This window comes from Eleutherodactylus coqui, chromosome 4 (genome assembly GCF_035609145.1).
Source record: "Eleutherodactylus coqui strain aEleCoq1 chromosome 4, aEleCoq1.hap1, whole genome shotgun sequence".
Taxonomy (NCBI): Eukaryota; Metazoa; Chordata; class Amphibia; order Anura; family Eleutherodactylidae; genus Eleutherodactylus; species Eleutherodactylus coqui.
Genome location: NC_089840.1, coordinates 291,697,548 through 291,718,944, shown reverse-complemented (window position 1 = coordinate 291,718,944; position 21,397 = coordinate 291,697,548). Strand labels below are relative to the sequence as shown.

General features: G+C 46.2%; 2 protein-coding genes across 2 annotated transcripts in view; both read left to right on the top strand.

Moving 5' to 3' along the window:
* LOC136626787 (alpha-2-macroglobulin-like protein 1) overlaps positions 1-14,051 on the top strand; it is a 172,763-nt gene extending 158,712 nt beyond the window's left edge. Inside the window, exons 32-37 of the mRNA XM_066601792.1 lie at positions 6,417-6,632; positions 6,739-6,848; positions 7,069-7,159; positions 12,781-12,849; positions 13,437-13,539; positions 14,014-14,051. Coding sequence (XP_066457889.1) covers positions 6,417-6,632; positions 6,739-6,848; positions 7,069-7,159; positions 12,781-12,849; positions 13,437-13,539; positions 14,014-14,051 — 627 coding nt within the window. The remainder of the gene's footprint in view (positions 1-6,416; positions 6,633-6,738; positions 6,849-7,068; positions 7,160-12,780; positions 12,850-13,436; positions 13,540-14,013) is intronic.
* The window catches only part of LOC136626392 (pregnancy zone protein-like), a 600,260-nt gene that overhangs the window by 573,654 nt on the left and 5,209 nt on the right, over positions 1-21,397 (top strand). The gene's annotated exons all lie outside the window — the stretch shown is intronic.

The following is a 21,397-nucleotide window of genomic DNA, read 5'->3' as shown; positions in this document are numbered from 1 at the left end:
CTGACTCCCACTACGCCGCCCATGTTGGAGTTGGTATTCCGCACTAGCTCTACGCTGCTCATAGAGCCTGGCCAATAGGTGGAACATAGAGTTCCACCGTGTGGGCACGTCGCACAGCAATTGGTGCACTGGCAGATTAAACCGATGTTGCAGGGTCTGCAGGGTGGCAGCGTCCATCTTGGAGTTGCGGAAATGTGCACTGACCCGGCGCACCTTTCCGAGCAGGTATGACAAGTGTGGGTAGCTTTTCAGAAAGCGCTGAACCACCAAATTAAAGACATGGGCCAGGCATGGCACATGCGTGAGGCTGCCGAGCTGCAGAGCCGCCACCAGGTTACGGCCATTGTCACACACAACCATGCCCGGTTGGAGGCTCAGCGGCGCAAGCCAACGGTTGGTCTGCTCTGTCAGACCCTGCAGCAGTTCGTGGGCCATGTGCCTCTTCTCTCCTAAGCTGAGTAGTTTCAGCACGGCCTGCTGACGCTTGCCCACCGCTGTGCTGCCGTGCCGTGCGACACCGACTGCTGGTGACATGCTGCTGCTGACACATCTTGATTGCGAGACAGAGGTTGCGTAGGAGGAGGAGGAGGGTGGTTTAGTGGAGGAAGCATACACCGCCGCAGATACCACCACCGAGCTGGGGCACGCAATTCGGGGGGTGGGTAGGACGTGAGCGGTCCCAGGCTCTGACTCTGTCCCAGCCTCCACTAAATTCACCCAATGTGCCGTCAGGGAGACATAGTGGCCCTGCCCGTCTGTGCTTGTCCACGTGTCTGTTGTTAAGTGGACCTTGGCAGTAACCGCGTTGGTGAGGGCGCGTACAATGTTGCGGGAGACGTGGTCATGCAGGGCTGGGACGGCACATCAGGAAAAGTAGTGGCAACTGGGAACCGAGAAGCGCGGGGCCGCTGCCGCCATCATGCTTTTGAAAGCCTCCGTTTCCACAAGCCTATACGGCAGCATCTCCAGGCTGATCAATTTGGCAATGTGCACGTTTAACGCTTGAGCGTGCGGGTGCGTGGCGGCAGACTTGCGCTTGCGCTCAAACAGTGGCGCTAGCGACGTCTGGATGCTGCGCTGAGAGACATTGCTGGATGGGGCCGAGGACAGCGGAGGTGAGGGTGTGGGTGCAGGCCAGGAGACGGTAGTGCCTGTGTCCTCAGAGGGGGGGTGGATCTCAGTGGCAGGTTGGGGCACAGGGGGAGAGACAGTGGTGCAAACTGGAGGCGGTGAACGGCCTTTGTCCCACCTTGTGGGGTGCTTGGCCATCATATGCCTGCGCATGCTGGTGGTGGTGGCTCCCCAGCTGATCTTGGCGCGACAAAGGTTGCACACCACTCTTCGTAGGTCGTCAGGCGTCTCTGTGAAAAACTGCCACACCGTAGAGCACCTTGACCTCTGCAGGGTGGCATGGCGCGAGGGCGCGCTTTGGGAAACAGTTGGTGGATTATTCGGTCTGGCCCTGCCTCTACCCCTGGCCACCGCACTGGCTCGGCCTGTGCCCACACCCTGACTTGGGCCTCCGCGTCCTCGCCCGCGTCCACGTCCTATAGACCTACCCCTACCCCTCAGCATGGTGTATTACCAGTAGTGCAGAAACAGAACGCTGTAATAAAAATGTCCCTGGAGTATGTCAAATAACTGCAGAGTGTTGCACTGTGGACTGGAATACAGCAGTGATTTAACAGCCAGCACAGAGGCAGGAAATAATTTTGCGCAAGCCTGCTGTAACACTTAGCTGGCTGCGTATGAATTAGGAGGACTACTACACCCAGCACAGACCCAGAACACTGAGGACACTCACAGGCAGCCCAAATAGATTTTTTTCCACAAATGTTTTTGCAAAGGCCCACTGCCTATATTCAATAAATATGTCTTCTGTCCCTGCCTCACAATATATGTCTTCTGTCCCTGCCTCACAATATATGTCTTCTGTCCCTGCCTCACAATATATGTCTTCTGTCCCTGCCTCACAATATATGTCTTCTGTCCCTGCCTAACCACCACTTCTGGCCCTGGAGTATTACTGCAGGGCGCAATGCTCTGCATAGCCGATATACAAAAAAAAAAAATGTGCAACACTGCAAAAAGCAGCCTCCACAGTACTGCACACGGTTAGATGTGGCCCTAAGAAGGACCGTTGGGGTTCTTGAAGCCTAAAATACTCTTAACACTCTCCCTACAGCAGCTCCGGCACCAACAGCACTTTCCCTCCTCTATGTCAGAACAAATCTGTGGCGAGCCGTGGGAGGGGCCGATTTTTATACTCGGGTGACACCTGATCTCGCCAGCCACTCACTGCAGGGGGTTGGTATAGGGCTTGAACGTCGCAGGGGGAAGTTGTAATGCCTTCCCTGTCTTTCTATTGGCCAGAAAAGCGCGCTAACGTCTCAGAGATGAAAGTGAAAGTAACTCGAACATCGCGTGGTACTCGTCACGAGTAATGAGCATCTCGAATACGCTAATACTCGAACGAGTATCAAGCTCAGACGAGTACGTTCGCTCATCTCTAGATAAGAATCATTATCCCAACAGGATTAAAGTATAGTTATGTTGCGGGGGGTTCAATACCAGAGGGGAATGGTTTTCATTAGTAAAAATTAGGAAGCAAAATCTTGTATACATGTGTATGTTTCTCAGTATTCGGTCAAAAGATAGGTATCTAATCAAATGCTACATTTCAAAGTGGAAAGGGCAAAGAAGATGGAGAGGACCGGTTGAGGGAAGAACAGCCCACCTACATCTGGACTACAATTGGTACGCATGCTTAAAGTCAAAATAAAATAAACCACTTGTTCCACACGACTAGGAAACAATATTAAAGGCCAAAATTGGCCTGCATATTTAGTTCACATACGCCAGATATAATTTATCAGATGAATGTGGCATAGGAAATCTGTTCATTCAGGCCTGTGGATGAGCAGGTTTGTAGTCTGTGAATCCGCATACATTCTTTTTGTAATAGTTTTTTGTCAATATTACCCCTTCTTCCATTATATCTGATCAGTTCAATGCCCTGGAATTTAAGGACACTGAGATCATCGTCATGGTAATCTCTCATGTACGTGCTTGCCCCTTCGTACATTACCCACATGGGCCAAAATCCTTCTCCGAAATTGTTGTTTTGACTTGCTCACACATTCCAAAGGGCATGGGCAGGCCGCCAAGTAGATCACTCCTAAGGTTTTGCAGTTGATAAAGTCACAAATTTCGTATGTCTTTCCAGAGTTAGAACTTACAAAAGTGGGGCCTCTCCTTATAAATTCGCACGCTTTACAGTCTGAGCAGGGGTTTGTCCCCCTAATTTTTCTGGAGGTTAGCCACGTTTGTCTTGGTGGTTCTGGGGTGAGGTGACTGTGGACCAGGTGGTCTCTCAGGTTTCTACCCCTCCGATAGGTGATGGAGGCCCTATTTCCAAGACAATCCACTAAGTCCTTGTCCTTAAGCAAAATATGCCAGTATTTCTGTAAGATACTCCTCACATTATTTGATTGATCATCATATGTACCTGTCAATCTCACTAGATTCTTTGATTCAGGTCTCTGCTTGACACTCAGCAAGTCACTCCTGTTCAGGCTCCTAACTTCCCCAAGGGTCTCGGTAAGGATATCATTAGGGTATCCTCTCTTCCTAAATCTTCTGGTCATATCCTCCGCCTGTGTTTCAAAACCCCTTTCTTCAGAGCAGTTTCTTCTTGCCCTGATATATTGCCCCTTCGGAATTCCTTTCTTAAGGAGGTTTGGGTGATAGCTCTCCCAATGCAAAAGGCTGTTGGTTGCTGTCAGTTTCCTGTAAATCGTGGTTTCCAGAGTGCCTGTTTCGGACTTGTATATTTTTAAATCTAGGAAAGTGATATTACGGTGTTGAATTTCAGATGTTAGAATCAGTCCCAGACAGTTCTTATTCAGGGACTCTTCAAAATCTTTGAATTCAACAACAGTACCGGACCAAAGAATAAATACGTTGTCAATGTACCTCACCCACATGTCAATTAAATTTGTCCATCTCTCATTGCTTTCTTGAAACACATATTTTTCCTCTCACTAGCCCAGGAAGAGACACACATTAGTTGGGGCACATGGACTCCCCATCGCGGTCCCCCTGAGCTGGTGGTGCCCCTCAAATAGAAAAAAATTATGCTCCAATACAAATTTGAGCAAGTCAAGGACAAAGTCATTATGGGGTTTTAAATGAATTCCCTTGGATCCAGGAAGAAATGACATGCCGCAATCCTGTGTTTGTGTGGAATATTACTGTACAGGGCCTCTACATCCAAACTGTCCAGAAGGGTGCCATCTGAGACTATGATTCCCTCCAGCTGTTTTAGGAGATCTGTGGTGTCCTGTATATATGACGGCAGACTTTCCACAAATGATCTCATTGTTATGTAGATGTATTCACTCGCCCCTTGCGTAAGGGAATCTATTCCGGATACAACTGCATACTCCTAAAGACCCTCAAATCCTCGTGTGGTAAGGTGCCTTGAGGGCTGATATTAGTTGTAAGATGAAGCCTGAACTGATGGCTTCATCTATGGTAAACACACTAAATAGCCTTATTTTTATGATAAGCCCAGTCGGGTAGCACCTCCACCTGACAGACCGTTGACAGGTTAGCGTTGGAGCACAACATCTTAGCTCATTTGGTTCACTTGGCCTAATCACTACAAGCCTTAGTGACCTAATATTCTCATGATAAAGTGGATAAACCACTTTCTGCCCGGCTATTAATTAAGTGACTCTCCAATTCCTTAATTAAGGGCAGCATTGGATACATTTTCCTTTCCCTCATCAGGGGGAAATTATCTAATTTCATCCGCTAACTCATATGTCATCCTCTTAATGGATGAATGTGTGTTTTGTTTGTGTTTGTTTGTCTGTTAAGTCTAAATTACCTCAGAATCGAGGAAGAGTATTTTATCCTATATTAATAAAAGTTATTTTTTAGTGTTAGGCCTTTTCCAGTGATAAGGTTATATTTGCTCTAAGAGCCTATTGTCACAGTGACTTTTATTACATTTTTTAAACCATTTTTTAGTCTCTGAAGGGGACCTGAAGATGCGATTTTTCGATCACTAGAATAGTACACTGCATTACTTATGTAGTGCATTCTACTAAGCCTATAACAGCTTATTAGACTCTACAGGAGGCAGGCCCTAATAAGCTAAGCTACATGGCAGACATGCAAGCCCTTGTCAAGGTTCCGGCTGCCACAGGAACCCATTGCGATCAGATTGCAGGGTGCCAATAGGTGGCAAAAGGAGCCCCTGTGTTCTGCTTTCATGCTGCAGTTGGTATTGATTGTGACATGTGAAGATTTCAACTGCCTGGATCTGGGGTTTCTCCACTACTGCCAATGAGAGCAGCAGCCTGGCTGTCAGTAATCAGCCAAGCCACTCCCTTAAAAAATGTATGTGCAGCTTTAAAGCCCATTAGTGAGGTCAGTAAAAAAGGGTGTTGCAGTCACAGAGGGGTTAATAATGGTGTCTTCAACATGTCAGACTGGGGTTCAAATCTTGACTTATTGGTACTGTGCGTTTACATTTATTTGGTCCAAAAACAGTAGTTTTTTTGGGAGTGAGAGCAAAATGATTATCTTTGGGTTAGTGGGTGGGATTTAGTATTCATGAGCTTTGGGTGTGGGAGGAGGATGCAGAGTGAACAGGCAGAGGTGCAGCCCAGAGGATTATGGGAGATGTAGTAGAGAAGCACAGCAGGGCTGTGAACAGGAAGTACTGATGTAAAGAACAGAGCACTGTGGATGCTGCAGAATAAGGAGAGCAGAGAAGCAGAGGAAAGGTAATGGATGGATTTACTGGAGCCCTGTGAGATGATTTATGACTATTTTGGAATCTGACTTTGGTCTCGGAATACCCCTTAAATGTGTTTAGTGTTTTATTAAAGGGGTTTTCCAGGCAGAATACGAGTGATGACCTATCCTCGGCCGGGATCCATCGCTTGGGATCATGACCGATCAGCCGAGTGGGCGCATGCTGTCAGCACCGCAAATACACACAGGTGGGAGCTGAAGCAGTGGAAGTCTCTGTGCCAACCCCTGTGTAGTGGCCGGCGCTTGTATGGCTCAAAATGAAATGAACACGAGCCGTGCCTGCAGTTGTAAGTAACGGGCGCTACACAGAGGTCAGCGCCGAGACTGCCTCTGCTTCACCCCCGACCCCTTTGTTTTTGCGGCGCTGACAGCATGCACCGCTCAGCTGACCAGTCCGGATCCTAAGTGATGGACCCTGGCCGATCAACTATTGATAACCTATCCTGAGGTCATTAGTAGTATTTTCTATGGAAACCCCTTTAACGCTTGCTACATCTGTAAGTATCATTAGTGACGTACAGTACGTGTATTTCACACTCTTTCCCCACACCTCACGTTTGAGCGTTTCGCCCGTCTCTTGTCCTCAGGACACAGTGGTCGCTCTTCAAGCAATGTCAATGTTTGCAAGTCGTACCATGGTGAAAGGTGGAAAAACGACCATAGAAGTGATGAACGAGAAAGGCTTCCATCACCGCTTCCATGTGGATGACGACAACCGCCTGCTCCAGCAGAAGATTCAGCTACCTGAAATCCCCGGAGAGTACACAATAACCGCGACTGGGAGAGGAACCGTAATTGCGCAGGTACGGACGGTGCGGTGACCACCCCTTCATATAGATGGGGAGGGGGAGTCGGATTTTGTCTCTTATTCTTACCTGTTGGGTCTCTCCTGTTCTTACGTTTGCACAGGTCACTCAGGTACATAACACTCTACCTGCCGCCAAGGAAGATGCCTTTGACATGTCAGCGAAACCTCAGTGCATGAAAGGTGACAAAATGGTGATAGTGGTGGAGTTCAGGTAAGAGACGTCATCTATAAGGAAGACCATATTATAAACCGTCACAGCCCACCCAGTTATATCAGCTCTTACAGTCACATCCAGAGCTGCAATCACAATTTTGCAGTTACTTGCTATCGTATACTCCAATCACACCGAGAGCTGCAAACACACTGTAGTCAGTGCAGCCTTCAGATACTGTTGTATATAAGTCTGTTCCTGTTCTCCTCTGACTCCGCAGCTATAAAGGAGGACGTCCGTGTACTAACATGGCTCTTCTGGAAGCCAAATTCTTGTCCGGCTATGAGCTAGCGGAGAAGTCGTCAAGTGATGTAAGTTCACCGGATGTATTTTACAACCACTAAAAAGATAATCCTGATGTAAATCCTTCCTCTGGCCAAAACTGCAGATTTCCCTGTGCTCCGGGATCCACGTGTGGTCGGTGTATGAAGACAGGGCCAGCTCCAGGTTTATATGTGCTTCTGGGTAACAGCCACAGTGGCTCCCTTAGTAATTTATAGACCCTACTGTGCCCCCTTAGTAATTTATAGACCCTACTGTGCCCCCTTAGTAACTTATAGACCCTACTGTGCTCCCTTAGTAACTTATAGACCCTACTGTGCTCCCTTAGTAATTTATAGACCCTACTGTGCCCCCTTAGTAACTTATAGACCCTACTGTGCCCCCTTAGTAACTTATAGACCCTACTGTGCTCCCTTAGTAATTTATAGACCCTACTGTGCTGCCTTAGTAATTTATAGACCCTACTGTGCCCCCTTAGTAACCTTTAGACCCTACTGTGCTCCCTTAGTAACTTATAGACCCTACTGTGCTCCCTTAGTAATTTATAGACCCTACTGTGCCCCCTTAGTAATTTATAGACCCTATTGTGCCCCCTTAGTAATTTATAGACCCTACTGTGCCCCCTTAGTAACTTATAGACCCTACTGTGCCCCCTTAGTAACTTATAGACCCTACTGTGCTCCCTTAGTAATTTATAGACTCTACTGTGCTCTCTTAGTAATTTATAGACCCTACTGTGCTCTCTTAGTAATTTATAGACCCTACTGTGCCCTCTTAGTAATTTATAGACCCTACTGTGCTCTCTTAGTAATTTATAGACCCTACTGTGCCCTCTTAGTAATTTATAGACCCTACTGTACCCCCTTAGTAATCTATAGACCCTACTGTGTCCCCTTAGTAATTTATAGACCCTACTGTGCTCTCTTAGTAATTTATAGACCCTACTGTGCCCTCTTAGTAATTTATAGACCCTACTGTGCTCTCTTAGTAATTTATAGACCCTACTGTGCTGCCTTAGTAATTTATAGACCCTACTGTACCCCCTTAGTAATTTATGGACCCTACTGTGCTCCCTTAGTAATTTATAGACCCTACTGTGCTCCATTAGCAATTTATAGACCATACTGTGCTCCCTTAGTAATTTATAGCCCCTACTGTGCTCCCTTAGTAATTTATAGACCCTACTGTGTCCCCTTAGTAATTTATAGACCCTACTGTGTCCCCTTAGTAATTTATAGACCCTACTGTACCCCCTTAGTAATTTATAGACCCTCTTGTACCCCCTTAGTAATTTATATACCCTACTGTGCTCCCTTAGTAATTTATACACCCTACTGTGCTCCCTTAGTAACTTATAGACCCTACTGTGCTCCCTTAGTAGCTTATAGACCCTACTCTGCTCCCTTAGTAATTTATAGACCCTTCTGTGCTCCCTTAGTAATTTATACACCCTACTGTGCTCCCTTAGTAACTTATAGACCCTATTGTTCTCCCTTAGTAATTTATAGACCCTATTGTGCCCCCTTCGTACCTTATAGACCCTACTGTGCTCCCTTAGTAATTTATAGACCCTTCTGTGCTCCCTTAGTAATTTATAGACCCTCTTGTACCCCCTTAGTAATTTATAGACCCTACTGTGCTCCCTTAGTAATTTATAGACCCTACTGTGCTCCCTTAGTAATATAGACCCTACTGTACCCCCTTAGTAATTTATAGACCCTACTGTGCCCCCTTAGTAATTTATAGACCCTACTGTGCCCCCTTAGTAATTTATAGACCCTACTGTGCCCCCTTAGTAACTTATATACCCTACTGTGTCCCCTTAGTTCACTTAAATGCAATAAAAGCAATCCCAAACTCACCAGTGCCTCAAACTGGTACCAATAAAAACTGCAACTCTTCCAACAAAAAACAAGACCCCACGGAGCTCCGCTGACTGACAAATAAAAATGGGTCTTAGAATGCGGCAATACAGATGGATTTATCTTTCTTTAAAAATGTGTTTTTTTGTGTTAAAGTAGTAATAAATAAATAAACTTGTTATCGCAGTAATCGTGCTGATCCAGAGTTTTCCAAACTTATCATGTTGTTCCTACCGAATGGTGAACGCTGTAAAAGCAAAACACAAAAAGAAAGGCAGAAGTTCTGTGGGGATTTCCATCCTGTACCCCCCCCCCCCCTCCAAAAAAAAAAAAAAAGTAACACAAGTTCTACAACACATTATATGTACCCCAGAGTGCGGCCATTAAAATATACAACTCGTCCCACAGAAAACAAGCCCCCGTACAACTATGCCAACAAGTTACGGCTCCAGCAATGCAACAATGAAACCCTCTTGGTCTTTAACCCCTTAGTGACACCCAATACTGTTTTAACGTCCTGCCGTTGCAGGACATGTATGGAGGGAGATAGCGCCACTGTGTATTACAGCTGACACCCACGGGCAATAGCCGCCATTGGCTACACAGCTGAAAACGGCTATTAACCCTTTAAATGCCGCTGTCAAATCTGTCCCGTACGCCCCCCCCCCCGCGGTGAGATCAGGGGAGCCGTGCAGGTGTCATGGCAGCTGGCGACCTTATGAAAGGCCCCAGGGCTGCCTTAGCAGACTGCATATCAAGCCCTGTGGGTTGGCTTGATAGGCTGCCTGTCAAAAAGCAGTATGACGTAATGCTATAGCATTACATCATACTGCAGGAGTGATCAAAGCATTGCTGGTTGTAGTAAAAGATTGTGTTTAAAATAAGACTAACAAAGTTTTACTAATTATTTTAAAAAAAGTAATAAAAGTAAAAAAAAACAAAACCCTTTTGCCATATTTGCAATAAAAAAATCCAAATATTACATCAAAAATGCACTTTTTTGGTATCGCTGCGTCCGAAAAAGTCCGATCTATCAAATTAATGCATTATTTTACCCGCACGGTGAACGTGGTGGGGAAAAAAAAAAAAAAAGAACTCCAGAAATGCACTTTTTTGGTCACCCTATCTCCAAGAAAAAATGTAATAAAAAGCGATCAAAAAGTCAATTGTTTACAAAAATGGTACCAACGGAAGCGACAGGACGTACCGCACAAAATGATCCCTCACTCAACTATGTTGATGGAAAAATAAAAGTTATTGGTATCGTAGTAATCATACTGACCCATAGAATAAAGTTATCGGGTCATTTTTGTTGCAGTTTGTGCGCCGTAGAAACAGGACGCAACGAAAGATGGTGGAATGTTGTTTTTTTCCATTTCTCTCCACTTAGAATTTTTTTAAAGTTTTTTAGTACATTATATGATATAATAAATAGTACCATTGAAAAATACAACTCGTCCTGCAAAAAGCAACAAGCCCTCAGACAGCGACATCGATGGATAAATAAAAGAGTTACGATTTTTCAAAAGGGAGGAGGAAAAAAACGAAAATGGAAAAAAGCAAAAAAGCTCCGTCACTAAGGGGTTAAGGAACAAAATAGGCTGGTCACTAAGGGGTTAATTGACAACCGCGTACTATCAAAGTAGTCCGCTCCATACGACAAGATAAAGAACCTCTAGCTAAATTAGCCCCAATGACTCCAGCCTCACTAATCCCGGCAATACTAGCAAACAAACCGATGGAGGTGACCGGAGCCTGGACACACCTTAGCTCAATAACTATAACCGAGATATTAAAAAACCGCCGCTACACTAACCCATCCCAAATCAAAGAATTAATCCCAGACAAAATCAGTCAACTTCATAGAGAGCCTAGATCTATATAACTCTATCAAAGGATTTCAAACAATCTTCTGCAACAGAACAAGAGACCCCCTCTGGTTTGAGGCTTACCTATCCTTTACGCCCCTTCGAAAGAAAAATATGACTCTCTTGTACAAAAACCTGCTACTTAACCAAGCCCCAGAAAAACCTTGGTTGATCAGAGAATGGGAAAGCGAACTAAAAATCTCCCTAAATAAGAAGAAGACCCAGAAAGTCCTCAGTTATTCACATGGATTTTCCAGATACGTCTGAATTCAGAAAAACTCCTTTAAAATTCTCACTAGATGGTATAAAACACCTGACGATCTATACAAAGCAAACCTTTCGCCAAACAACAACTGCTGGAGGTGTGCGGCCGACAAAGGCTCTATACTACACATCTGGTGGCAATGCCCTGCTATAAAACCCTTCTGGGAGAAAATTACAGATCAAATAAACAAAATATGCAAAACTAAATACATTTTTACCCCAGAAGAGGTTCTACTATGGAAACCTACCCCACAATTCACACCAGCTAAGAAACACCTACCGACGATACTCCTATCAGCAGCCAAATTAATTATCGCCCTCCTCTGGAAAGAAAAATCAACCCCCACACTAGACCTCTGGAGGGACAAAGTCGCCCAGATTTACAGATTTGAGGAACTAGTAGCTTGGGAGACAGCGAATAGAAAGAGTTTTTTTTATCAGTTTGGGACCCCTGGATCCACTATTTCACAACACTCTAATAAAGATCAGACTACCCATCCTAAAACTTGACCACTACCAAAACCCAACCTGGCTCATCACTACATCTCTTAACACGAAAATCTGACATCTCGTAGTTACTTTATCGTAATATTGGTTATTCGTTCTAGTTTAAATTCATAACCTTTCACCCACTACACACCTACAAACTAATTGCTACCTCCGCTACGCATTCACAACAGCAGTCATGCCTACGTGCCTCGTTCACCCGGCCAACAAAAGACACACAACTGCAAAGGCCAAGGGATTATAATGAGGAACCCGCTCCACATAGAATTCACTCTTCTAGGCAAACTTACAATCCTACTATGTCAGACGCCCTGCGTGGCCAATTTTGTCTATCTTTAATTGCATAACCTTGTATGTTTGTATTAAAGGGGTTGTCTCGCGGCAGCAAGTGGGGTTATACACTTCTGTATGGCCATATTAATGCACTTTGTAATATACATCGTGCATTAAATATGAGCCATACAGAAGTTATTCACTTACCTGCTCCGTTGCTAGCGTCCCCGTCGCCATGGTTCCGTCTAATTTCGGCGTCTTCTTGCCTTTTTAGACGCGCTTGCGCAGATCCGTCTTCTCCCTTCTTCTCCCTTCGGCTCCGCTCGGCAGCATCGGCATTTTGGCTCCGCCCCCTTGTACGCATCATCGCGTAGCTCCGCCCCATGATGTGTGCCGGTTCCAGCCTCCTGATTGGCTGGAATCGGCACGTGACGGGGGCGGAGCTACGCGATGATGCGTACAAGGGGGCGGAGCCAAAATGCCGATGCTGCCGAGCGGAGCCGAAGGGAGAAGAAGGGAGAAGACGGATCTGCGCAAGTGCGTCTAAAAAGGCAAGAAGACGCCGAAATTAGACGGAACCATGGCGACGGGGACGCTAGCAACGGAGCAGGTAAGTGAATAACTTCTGTATGGCTCATATTTAATGCACGATGTATATTACAAAGTGCATTAATATGGCCATACAGAAGTGTATGACCCCACTTGATTTCGCGAGACCACCCCTTTAAAAATGTAATATGGATCTTTTTCACGTGAAACAAATAAAAGAGATTGTTTAAAAAAATTTAAAAAAAGACAACCGTGTGGCCTTCAGTACCTGCAGTTCTCGGTCTTCAGTCTCCGATGTAAGATGTAATATTCGGTTATTTGTTGCAGCTGATGAAACTTCCGATGGTGAACAGAGTGGAGAAGGGTGAAGATAGTGTGTCCATCTACATAGAAAAGGTGAGACGTTCCCATGACCCTGCAGCAACAGACCCGAGACTTACTCCTAAAGCCAAGCTCCACCATATCACTTTAACTGGTCACTAACGTCTTAATGAACTTGTACTTATATGACAACCAATGTGGCAACAAGCAAAACTGCAAATCACTTTACTTACCTGAAATGACAATTTGTGCTGAAGAATCTCTCTAAAGTGCTGACGGCTGGGGGGCTCCCTTCCTTAGAACTTGATGTCTACTGCCTGCTGCCTTGTGTAGTCTGTCTCTAGCAGCGGGCAACCAAGACAGATTACCAGAAGCAGGCGGAGGGGTCATTGATTACTGTTGTCTCATGCTACAGGATCTCCACTTCTCTGTGCGTGACATACAGGACTCTGAGCTGACATGATGACCTGGGATCGATAGTAAAAAACATCATAATGAAAGCAATAAAAAGAGGAAAAAACAGCAATCAGCACTGAAGCATATAAAATATAAGTAGCAACCCGGACAATAAACAGAACAGCATGAGGCAGAAATGTCCGAGTCTTCTGATACAATAATGTATAGTCATGTAAATCCTCAGCATTTCTCTCCTGTTTTCTCAGGTCACCAATCAGACACAGACCCTGGAGATTCATGCCGAACGGAAGGTTCCAGTGAGCGGTCTGAAACCGGCCATGATTAGTATCTTTGATTACTACATGAAAGGTAACATAGACCCGCAGAGGCATTCATACCCTAGAGAGACCCCTAGCTGGCATCTATGGGGCATCACTCAGGAGCTGGTTGAACCCAAAATATACAAACTATGTTAGCCATGAAGGACCTGGTGCTTGTCCACCCCAATCCCATCTAAGGGAGGAACCAAGTGGATGGTCACGGTGCCCTTATTTGCTAAGATTGCTGTGCCCACTCTATCTATAACCATCAGCCACCAATGGGGATTATTCGTTTCCTGCATGATTAATAGCAGTGGTCAGAGCTCTGGTTTATATAATGTGATGATGATGATGGTATGAAGGTAGCCTCACTTTACCATGAGATGCACTGTGGGGCACTGCCCACGAGGAGTCCATAGTCATGTCAGTCCCTTCCATCAGACATGTTATTGTCTGGCTGGTGCCTTCTGCTGCTTTGCTTGTCCAGCTGTCCTGACTTGCATTTTCTTTTATTTAATTGCAGAGGAGGAGAAGACAATCAGCTATTTGGTGACCTGTTAAGAGGTGAGAGCGGGATCCATAGTACTGCAGTGACAACGCATTGTCCTCTATTCTCCAGATCTGCTCTTTCTGCTCTTCATCTTCACTGTCCTCCATTCTTGGCACATTTCCTTCCTATAACACAGGCATGGAAAACATCCTGGGGTAACAGTATGTAAATTGATGATTAAGTGGTGTTACCTCATGGGAGGGCTTGTGAACACCCACACCTGTATAAGTTGTGAGGTGGTATCTTGTGAGTGAGGTTGGACACTGGCCAGTGTGCTCATGGCATGGTAGCATGAATTATTGGAGTTCATTATGATTGTAGGTGCCAGACGGATGAGATTTTCCATCTTCTGAAGTTATGAGGTATTTAACATTCCTCGATACCCAGTGTCATGTGTTTAGAAGGCTGAGAGGAGACTTAATAGCTGTCTACAAATATCTAAAGGGCTGTCACAGAGCAGAGGGATCAGCCCTATTCTCATCTGCACAAGGAAAGACTAGAAGCAATGGGATAAAACTGAAAGGGAGGAGACACAGTTTAGATACTAGACAGTGAGGGGGATCAATGAGTGGAACAGGTTACCACGGGAGGTGGTGAGTTCTCCTTCAATGGAAGTGTTTAAACAAAGGCTGGACAAATATCTGTCTGGGATGATGTAGTGAATCCTGCACTGAGCAGGCGGTTGGACCAGATGACCCCGGAGGTCCCTTCCAACTCTAACATTCTATGATTCTACTGGGAAAATGTCAGGCATTACTACTTCCAGTGGACATTACAGTGTCCACGCACAACCACAGACAAGCGCCGCCGCCAGAAATCCCATCCACATTCATTGCAGGAGACCCCACACACTCATCTAGCAGGTCAGCACAACATTTTTTAACTTCAATGGGATATGGGAGCAGAAGACCACCAGAGCGCCTCTGTTATCACCACAACACTGGACACAGCACCTCACCTGGGCACATGAGGTTGGGTATACTGTTTCGCTTAAACACAGCAGTTATTGGTGCCTGCTACATTTCACTGCTTGCTGACCATTTTCAGCCCTTCATGGACTTTATGTCCCCCACAATGCTGGGATATTGCAGCAGGATAATACATCATACCATCAGGACCTAAAAGCCCTTCTGTCACATAATATGCCCCAGTGTTATAGCTTAGACATAGTAGGAGGGGTTACTGGTTCAGGTATCGGGATCCAGTATCATCCATTGTAAAAAAGCATACTAGGCCGAAAAAAGACATGTCCATCTAGTTCAGCTTATTCATCCCTCCAATGTTGATCCAGAGGAAGGCAAAAAAAAAAAATGAGGTAGAAGACAATTTCCCTTATCACAGAGATGGGAGAGTCTATAGTAAATAATAGTTAAAGCCCTTCACAGTTAGACTTAAAAACTATAACTCTTTATTAGGCTATCGCTTAAAAAACATATATGGGCTGACGAACACAGACAACATATAGACGAAGGATACTAAGTACCCTTTCTAAACACCTTCCTCCTATAATAATATAAATCGGAGGTATAATCAATGTTTGATGGAAGCTCAGTGCTTAGATAAACTCAAATATAGGATAACCAAAAGTGTCGTGCTAGGACTGATAATGCAGTACTTGACTCCGAAAAAACTTACAGTGGATCTGATGTACTTTTTGAGACTCTCTAATCAATGTTCTCAAAGGGAGGGCCCGAATTGGTAATACAGTTCGTGGCAGTAGAATGACATATTGAAGGCCTACAATAATACTCCAGCTCTAATACCAGAGCTGAGGTTGTAGTGCGCCTGTAATATGGAAGCACGTTTGCAGACAGTAGGTCTAGGGCTCTTAAGGCTCAGTAGGTTTAAGGCTCAACGCGTTTCCCCACTTAAAAACTGTGGTTCATCAGGAGCTAACGTTGATGAATTAAAGTACACAGAGTATATGTACCACAGCACTGTCGCTATGATGCACAGATCTAAGATTAGTTGCTCAATCGTAATGGTGCAAAGTTACTGATTTAGGCAGTGAGGGTTGTTGAATAAGTAATAATTCAAGATGGAGTCTAAAGTGACTTAACAACCACGGCGTAAGCGCTGAACGATAGTCAGCGACTACGCTATATCATGCCAGAGGCTGAGACTAAGCGGTCACAAGGCGTAAATGCTGAAAAAATAAACAGCGACTACGCTGTATAGTGCCAGACGGTTGCTTCGGTTGGCCACAATGCGTAAATGCTGAAAAATAAACAGCGACTACGCTGTATAGTGCCAGACGGTCGCTTCGGTTGGCCACAATGCGTAAACACTGAAAAATAATCAGCGACTAAGCTGTATAGTGCCAGACGGTCGCTTTGGTTGGCCACAAGGCATAAATGCTGAAAAATAGTCAGCGGCCACGCTGTGTAGTGCCAGCGGCTAAAACTAGATGGTCGCCTCGGCGGGCCACTTGAATATACAGCAGTCAGATGCCCTATGAGGACCGAAGAAAGCAAGGTAAAAGCCCTCACCGACTAGATACAGCCACAGGATAATCAAATAGACCTAGATAAAAGTTAGATCTAGTCATGGTGGAGCAGTCTAGCTAAAGATTCTCAAAGCAGCTCAGCTAAAGCACCAGATATAGAGCACAACAAAATAAATGAAAGAAAGAGTATCAGGGACCTGTGTTCTGATGGTGAGCAACAGGTCATAATGACTGTCTAGGCATTAGCGCCAGAAATACCTTGCCTGGGACTGCCCCCTTCATTAAGAGTCAAGTACTGCATTATCAGTCCTAGCACGACACTTTTGGTTATCCTATATTTGAGTTTATCTAAGCACTGAGCTTCCGTCAAACATTAATTATACCTCCGATTTATATTATTATAGGAGGAAGGTGTTTAGAAAGGGTACTTAGTATCCTTCGTCTATATGTTCTATATGTGTACGTCAGCCCATATATGTTTTTTAAGCAATATCCTAATAAAGAATTATAGTTTTTAAGTCTATAACTGTGAAGAAGACAACTTCCCCCATTTAAGGGGAAAATCGTTCTTCCTGACTCTAATCTAATCTGGCAATCAGAATAATCCCCGGATCACCGACTCTTCTGGAGTAATTAGTGATTATAATATTTAATAATGTAATCTAATACAGAAAGGCATCCAGGCCACTCTTGAACTCCTTTATCGAGTTCGCCATCACCACATCCTCAGTCAGAGAGTTCGATGGTCTCACGGCTCTTACAGTAAAGAACCCCCTTCTATGTTGGTGTAGAAACCTTCTTTCCGCTAGATGTAGAGGGTGCCACCTTGTTAGAGTCACAGTCCTGGGTATAATAGATGATGGTAGAGATCTCTGTACTGACCCCTGATATATTATACTTAGTTATTAGAGCGCCCCTATCAGGGTAATATTTCTAAGTACAGCACCAATCGGGCCCACACCACTTGCCCCGTTGCCGGCGGTAAAGAAAAAAACACCACACAGGGAGATCTGGTATCATTCCTCACACGGGACATGGCTGCGCTGTGCCGACGTGTTTTATTACAGATTACATGAGATCTTATACCCTTTGTCCCATCCCCAACCAGGGGGTGATGGGCTCATAACCATATATGGGCAGTCCGGATTTTCGGCCTGAGACAGTGAAAATTATGTACATGGTTGAACATCTTGATATCTTGTTCCAGCGCTTCTGGGAAAACGGCCAAGTACATGCGTCCTTCATGTCTGGTTCCGTATCTTCTCTGAATTTCTAGAACATCTCTCTCAGCCTTCTAAAGCCTTGGAATATCTGATGTAAGGCGACATATACGTTTTTTTTCTAATTTGGAATTGAATAAAACTTGCATACAGGTATAAAAGCATAAAAAAAAACATATGGCAATATATATATATACCCTCACACCCCCTTGTTACAGTCCTGGGTATAATAGATGATGGGAGAGATCTCTGCACTGTCCCCTGATATATCTATACATAGTTAGAGCGCCCCCTTGTTACAGTCCTGGGTATAATAGATGATGGGAGAGATCTCTGTATTGTCCCCTGATATATTTATGCATAGTTATTAGGTCACCTGAAAATACAGATTGTCAGCAGCACTCACCAATCTTCCAGTCGTGGATGGAGTGGTATTAGATGCACGCTAGGTCAGGACAGGATCCTAGTCCCAAACGCAATCCACAAGTTCCAATACATGCAAGCAGCATCAGTGATGTGAAGATTAAATACTCAACATTTCTTCCTTTATATTAAATCGCTTCTTTAGTTTCATTCTTTGGTCAAGGTATACAGCTACAGCTGTTTCACCCGCAGCATGGGTCTTTTCAAGCTGGTTCGCATATACAATGCTATTATCTCAGTTATATACTTAGTCACTAATCAAACATATCCAATTCGAAATACACCATGCTGAGGGGTAGGGCTAGAGGACGTGGATGCGGGCAAGGACGCGGAGGTCCAAGTGAGGGTGTGGGCACAGGCCGAGTTCCTGGTCCAGGTGAAACACAGCTGGCTGCTGCGGGATTGAGAGAGAGGCAAGTTTCTGGGGTCCCCAGTTTCATATCACAATTTTGGGGTCCACGTGGTAGACCTTTTATTACAAAATGAGCAGTGTGAGCAGGTCCTGTCGTGGATAGCAGAAAATGCATCCAGCAATGTATCGACCACCCAGTCTTCTACGCCATCCACTGCTGCAACTCTAAATCCTCTCGCTGCTGCTCCTCCTTCCTCCCAGCCTCTTCACTCCATGAAAATGACATATTCTGCTGAGGAGGCAGACTCCCAGGAACTGTTCTCGGGCCCCTGCCTTGATTGGGAAAAAATGGTTCCTCTCCCACCTGAGGAGTTTGTCATGATGCCACCGATGCCCAACCTTTGGAAGGCTCCCGGGGTCCGGGTGATGAGGCTGGGGACTTCCGGCAACTGTCTCAAGAGCTTTCGGTGGGTGAGGAGGTCGATGATGATGAGACACAATTGTCTATCTGTGAGGTAGTAGTAAGGGCAGTAAGTCCGAGGGAGGAGCACACGGAGGATTCGGAGGAAGAGCTGCTGGGTGATGAGGTGACTGACCCCACCTGGTTTGCTAAGCCAACTGAGGACCGGTCTTCAGAGGGGCAGGCAAGTGTAGCAGCAAGACAGGTTGGAATAGGCAGTAGGGTGGCCAGGGGTAGAGGCAGGGCCAGAGCGAAGACTCCCCCAACTGTTAACCAAAGCACCCCCTCATGCCAAGCCACCCTGCAGAGGCCTAGGCCTTTAAAGGTGTGGATGTTTTTCAGTGAGCGCGGACGACCGACGAACAGTGGTGTGCAACCTGTGTCGCGCCAAGATCAGCCGGGGAGCCGCCAGTACCAGCCTCACCACCACCAGCATGCACAGGCATATGATGGCCAAGCACCCTCCAAGGTGGGACGAAGGCCGTTCACCGCCTCCGGGTCGCACCACTGCCTCTCCCCCTGTGTCCCAACCTGCCACTCAGATCCGACCCCCCTCTCAGGGCACAAGCACGAGCGCCTCCCGGCCTGCACCCACACCCTTACCTCCGCTGTCCTCAGCCTCATCCAGCAATGTCTCTCAGCACAACGTCCAGCTGTCGCTAGCGCAAGTGTTGGAGTGAAGGCGCAAATACGCCGCCACGCACCCGCACGCTCAAGCATTGAACATGCACAATGCGAAATTGATCAGCCTGGAGATGCTGCCATACAGGCTTGTGGAAACGGAGGTTTTCAAAAACATGATGGTGGCACGCTACTCGGTCCTCAATCGCCACTATTTTTCCTGGTGTGCCGTCCCAGCCGTACACCAGCACGTCTCCCGCAGCATCAATCGTGCCCTCACCAACGCAGTTTTCTGGGAAGGTCCACTTAACCACGGACACGTGGACAATTACCAGCGGGCAGGGCCACTATATCTCCCTGATGGCACATTGGGTGAATTTGGTGGAGGCTGGGACTGAGTCAGAGCCTGGGACCGCAGACGTCCTACCCACACCCAGAATAGCGGGTCCTTCCTCAGTTCTGGTATCTGCAGCGGTCTATGCCACCTCCTCTAAACCCTCATCCTCCTCCTCCTCTACCCAGATGGTGAGCGTCGATGCTGCAATCATTAGCGTCACCATTCCTCTGCTATGCCTGTTGAGAAGTTTGCTGCAATGCATGAAGGCTGATGCTTTGCGGTCAGAACAGGGAACAGGGGAAGAGAGTATGTTGCTTGATAGTCAGAGCACCCTCATGTCTATATCTCAGCGCAGTTTGGAGTAGGAGGAGGAGGAGCAGGAGGAGGAGGGGGAAGAGACAGCTGGGCCCACTGCAGAGGGTACCCATGCTGCTTGCCTCCCATCTGTTCAGCGTGTATGGCCTGTGGACGAGGAGGAGGATCCAGAAAGTGATCTTCCTAGTGAGGACAGCGATGTGTTGCGTACTGGTACCCTGGCACACATGGCTGACTTCATGTTAGGCTGCCTTTCTCGTGACCCTTGCGTTAGACACATTCTGGCCACTACGGATTACTGGGTGTACACCCTTCTCGACCCATGGTATAAAGAGAACCTTTCCACTCTCATTCGCGAAGAGGAAAGGGGTACGAGAGGGATGCAATACCACAGGGCCCTGGTGGAAAAAGTGATGCTAAACTTCCCATCTGACAGCGCTAGTGGCAGAAGCCGCAGTTCCGAGGGCCAAGTAGCAGGGGAGACGCGAAGATCAGGCAGCATGTCCAGCGCAGGCAGGGGAACACTCTCCAAGGCCTTTGCCAGCTTTATGGATCCCCAGCAAGACTGTGTTACCACTCCCCAGTCAAGGCTGAGTCGGAGGGAGCACTGTAAAAAGATGATGAGGGAGTACGTAGCCAATCGTACCACCGTTCTCCGTAATGCCTCAGCTCCATACAACTATTGGATGTCAAAGCTGAACACGTGGCACGAACTTGCACTATATGCCCTGGAGGTGCTTGCTTGCCCTGCCTCTAGCGTCTTGTTAGAGAGGGTATTTAGTGCAGCTGGGGGAATCATCACGGACAAGCATACCCGCCTGTCAACTGCCAGTGCCGACATGCTTACACTCATAAAGATGAACAAAGCCTGGATTTCCCCAGACTTCTCTTCTCCACCGGCGGAGAGCAGCGGAACCTAAAGAATCTTTTCGCTCAAACCGCAGATAAAAGCACTCTTCTCTATCACCGTGAAAACAGGGCATTTATCTTTGTCAATCTGTCTCTGACATTAGTCCTCCTCCTGCTACTCCTCCTCCAGAAACAACATGTCATCGCGCTGAACCGCCAATTTTTCTGCGGCCCAAAAGGCTCATCTACATCTACCAATTTTTTAAACTATTTTTCAAAGTTTCAAAAGTATTGAGACTGTAACATGAACCAATTTTTTTTAACAGGGCTGCCT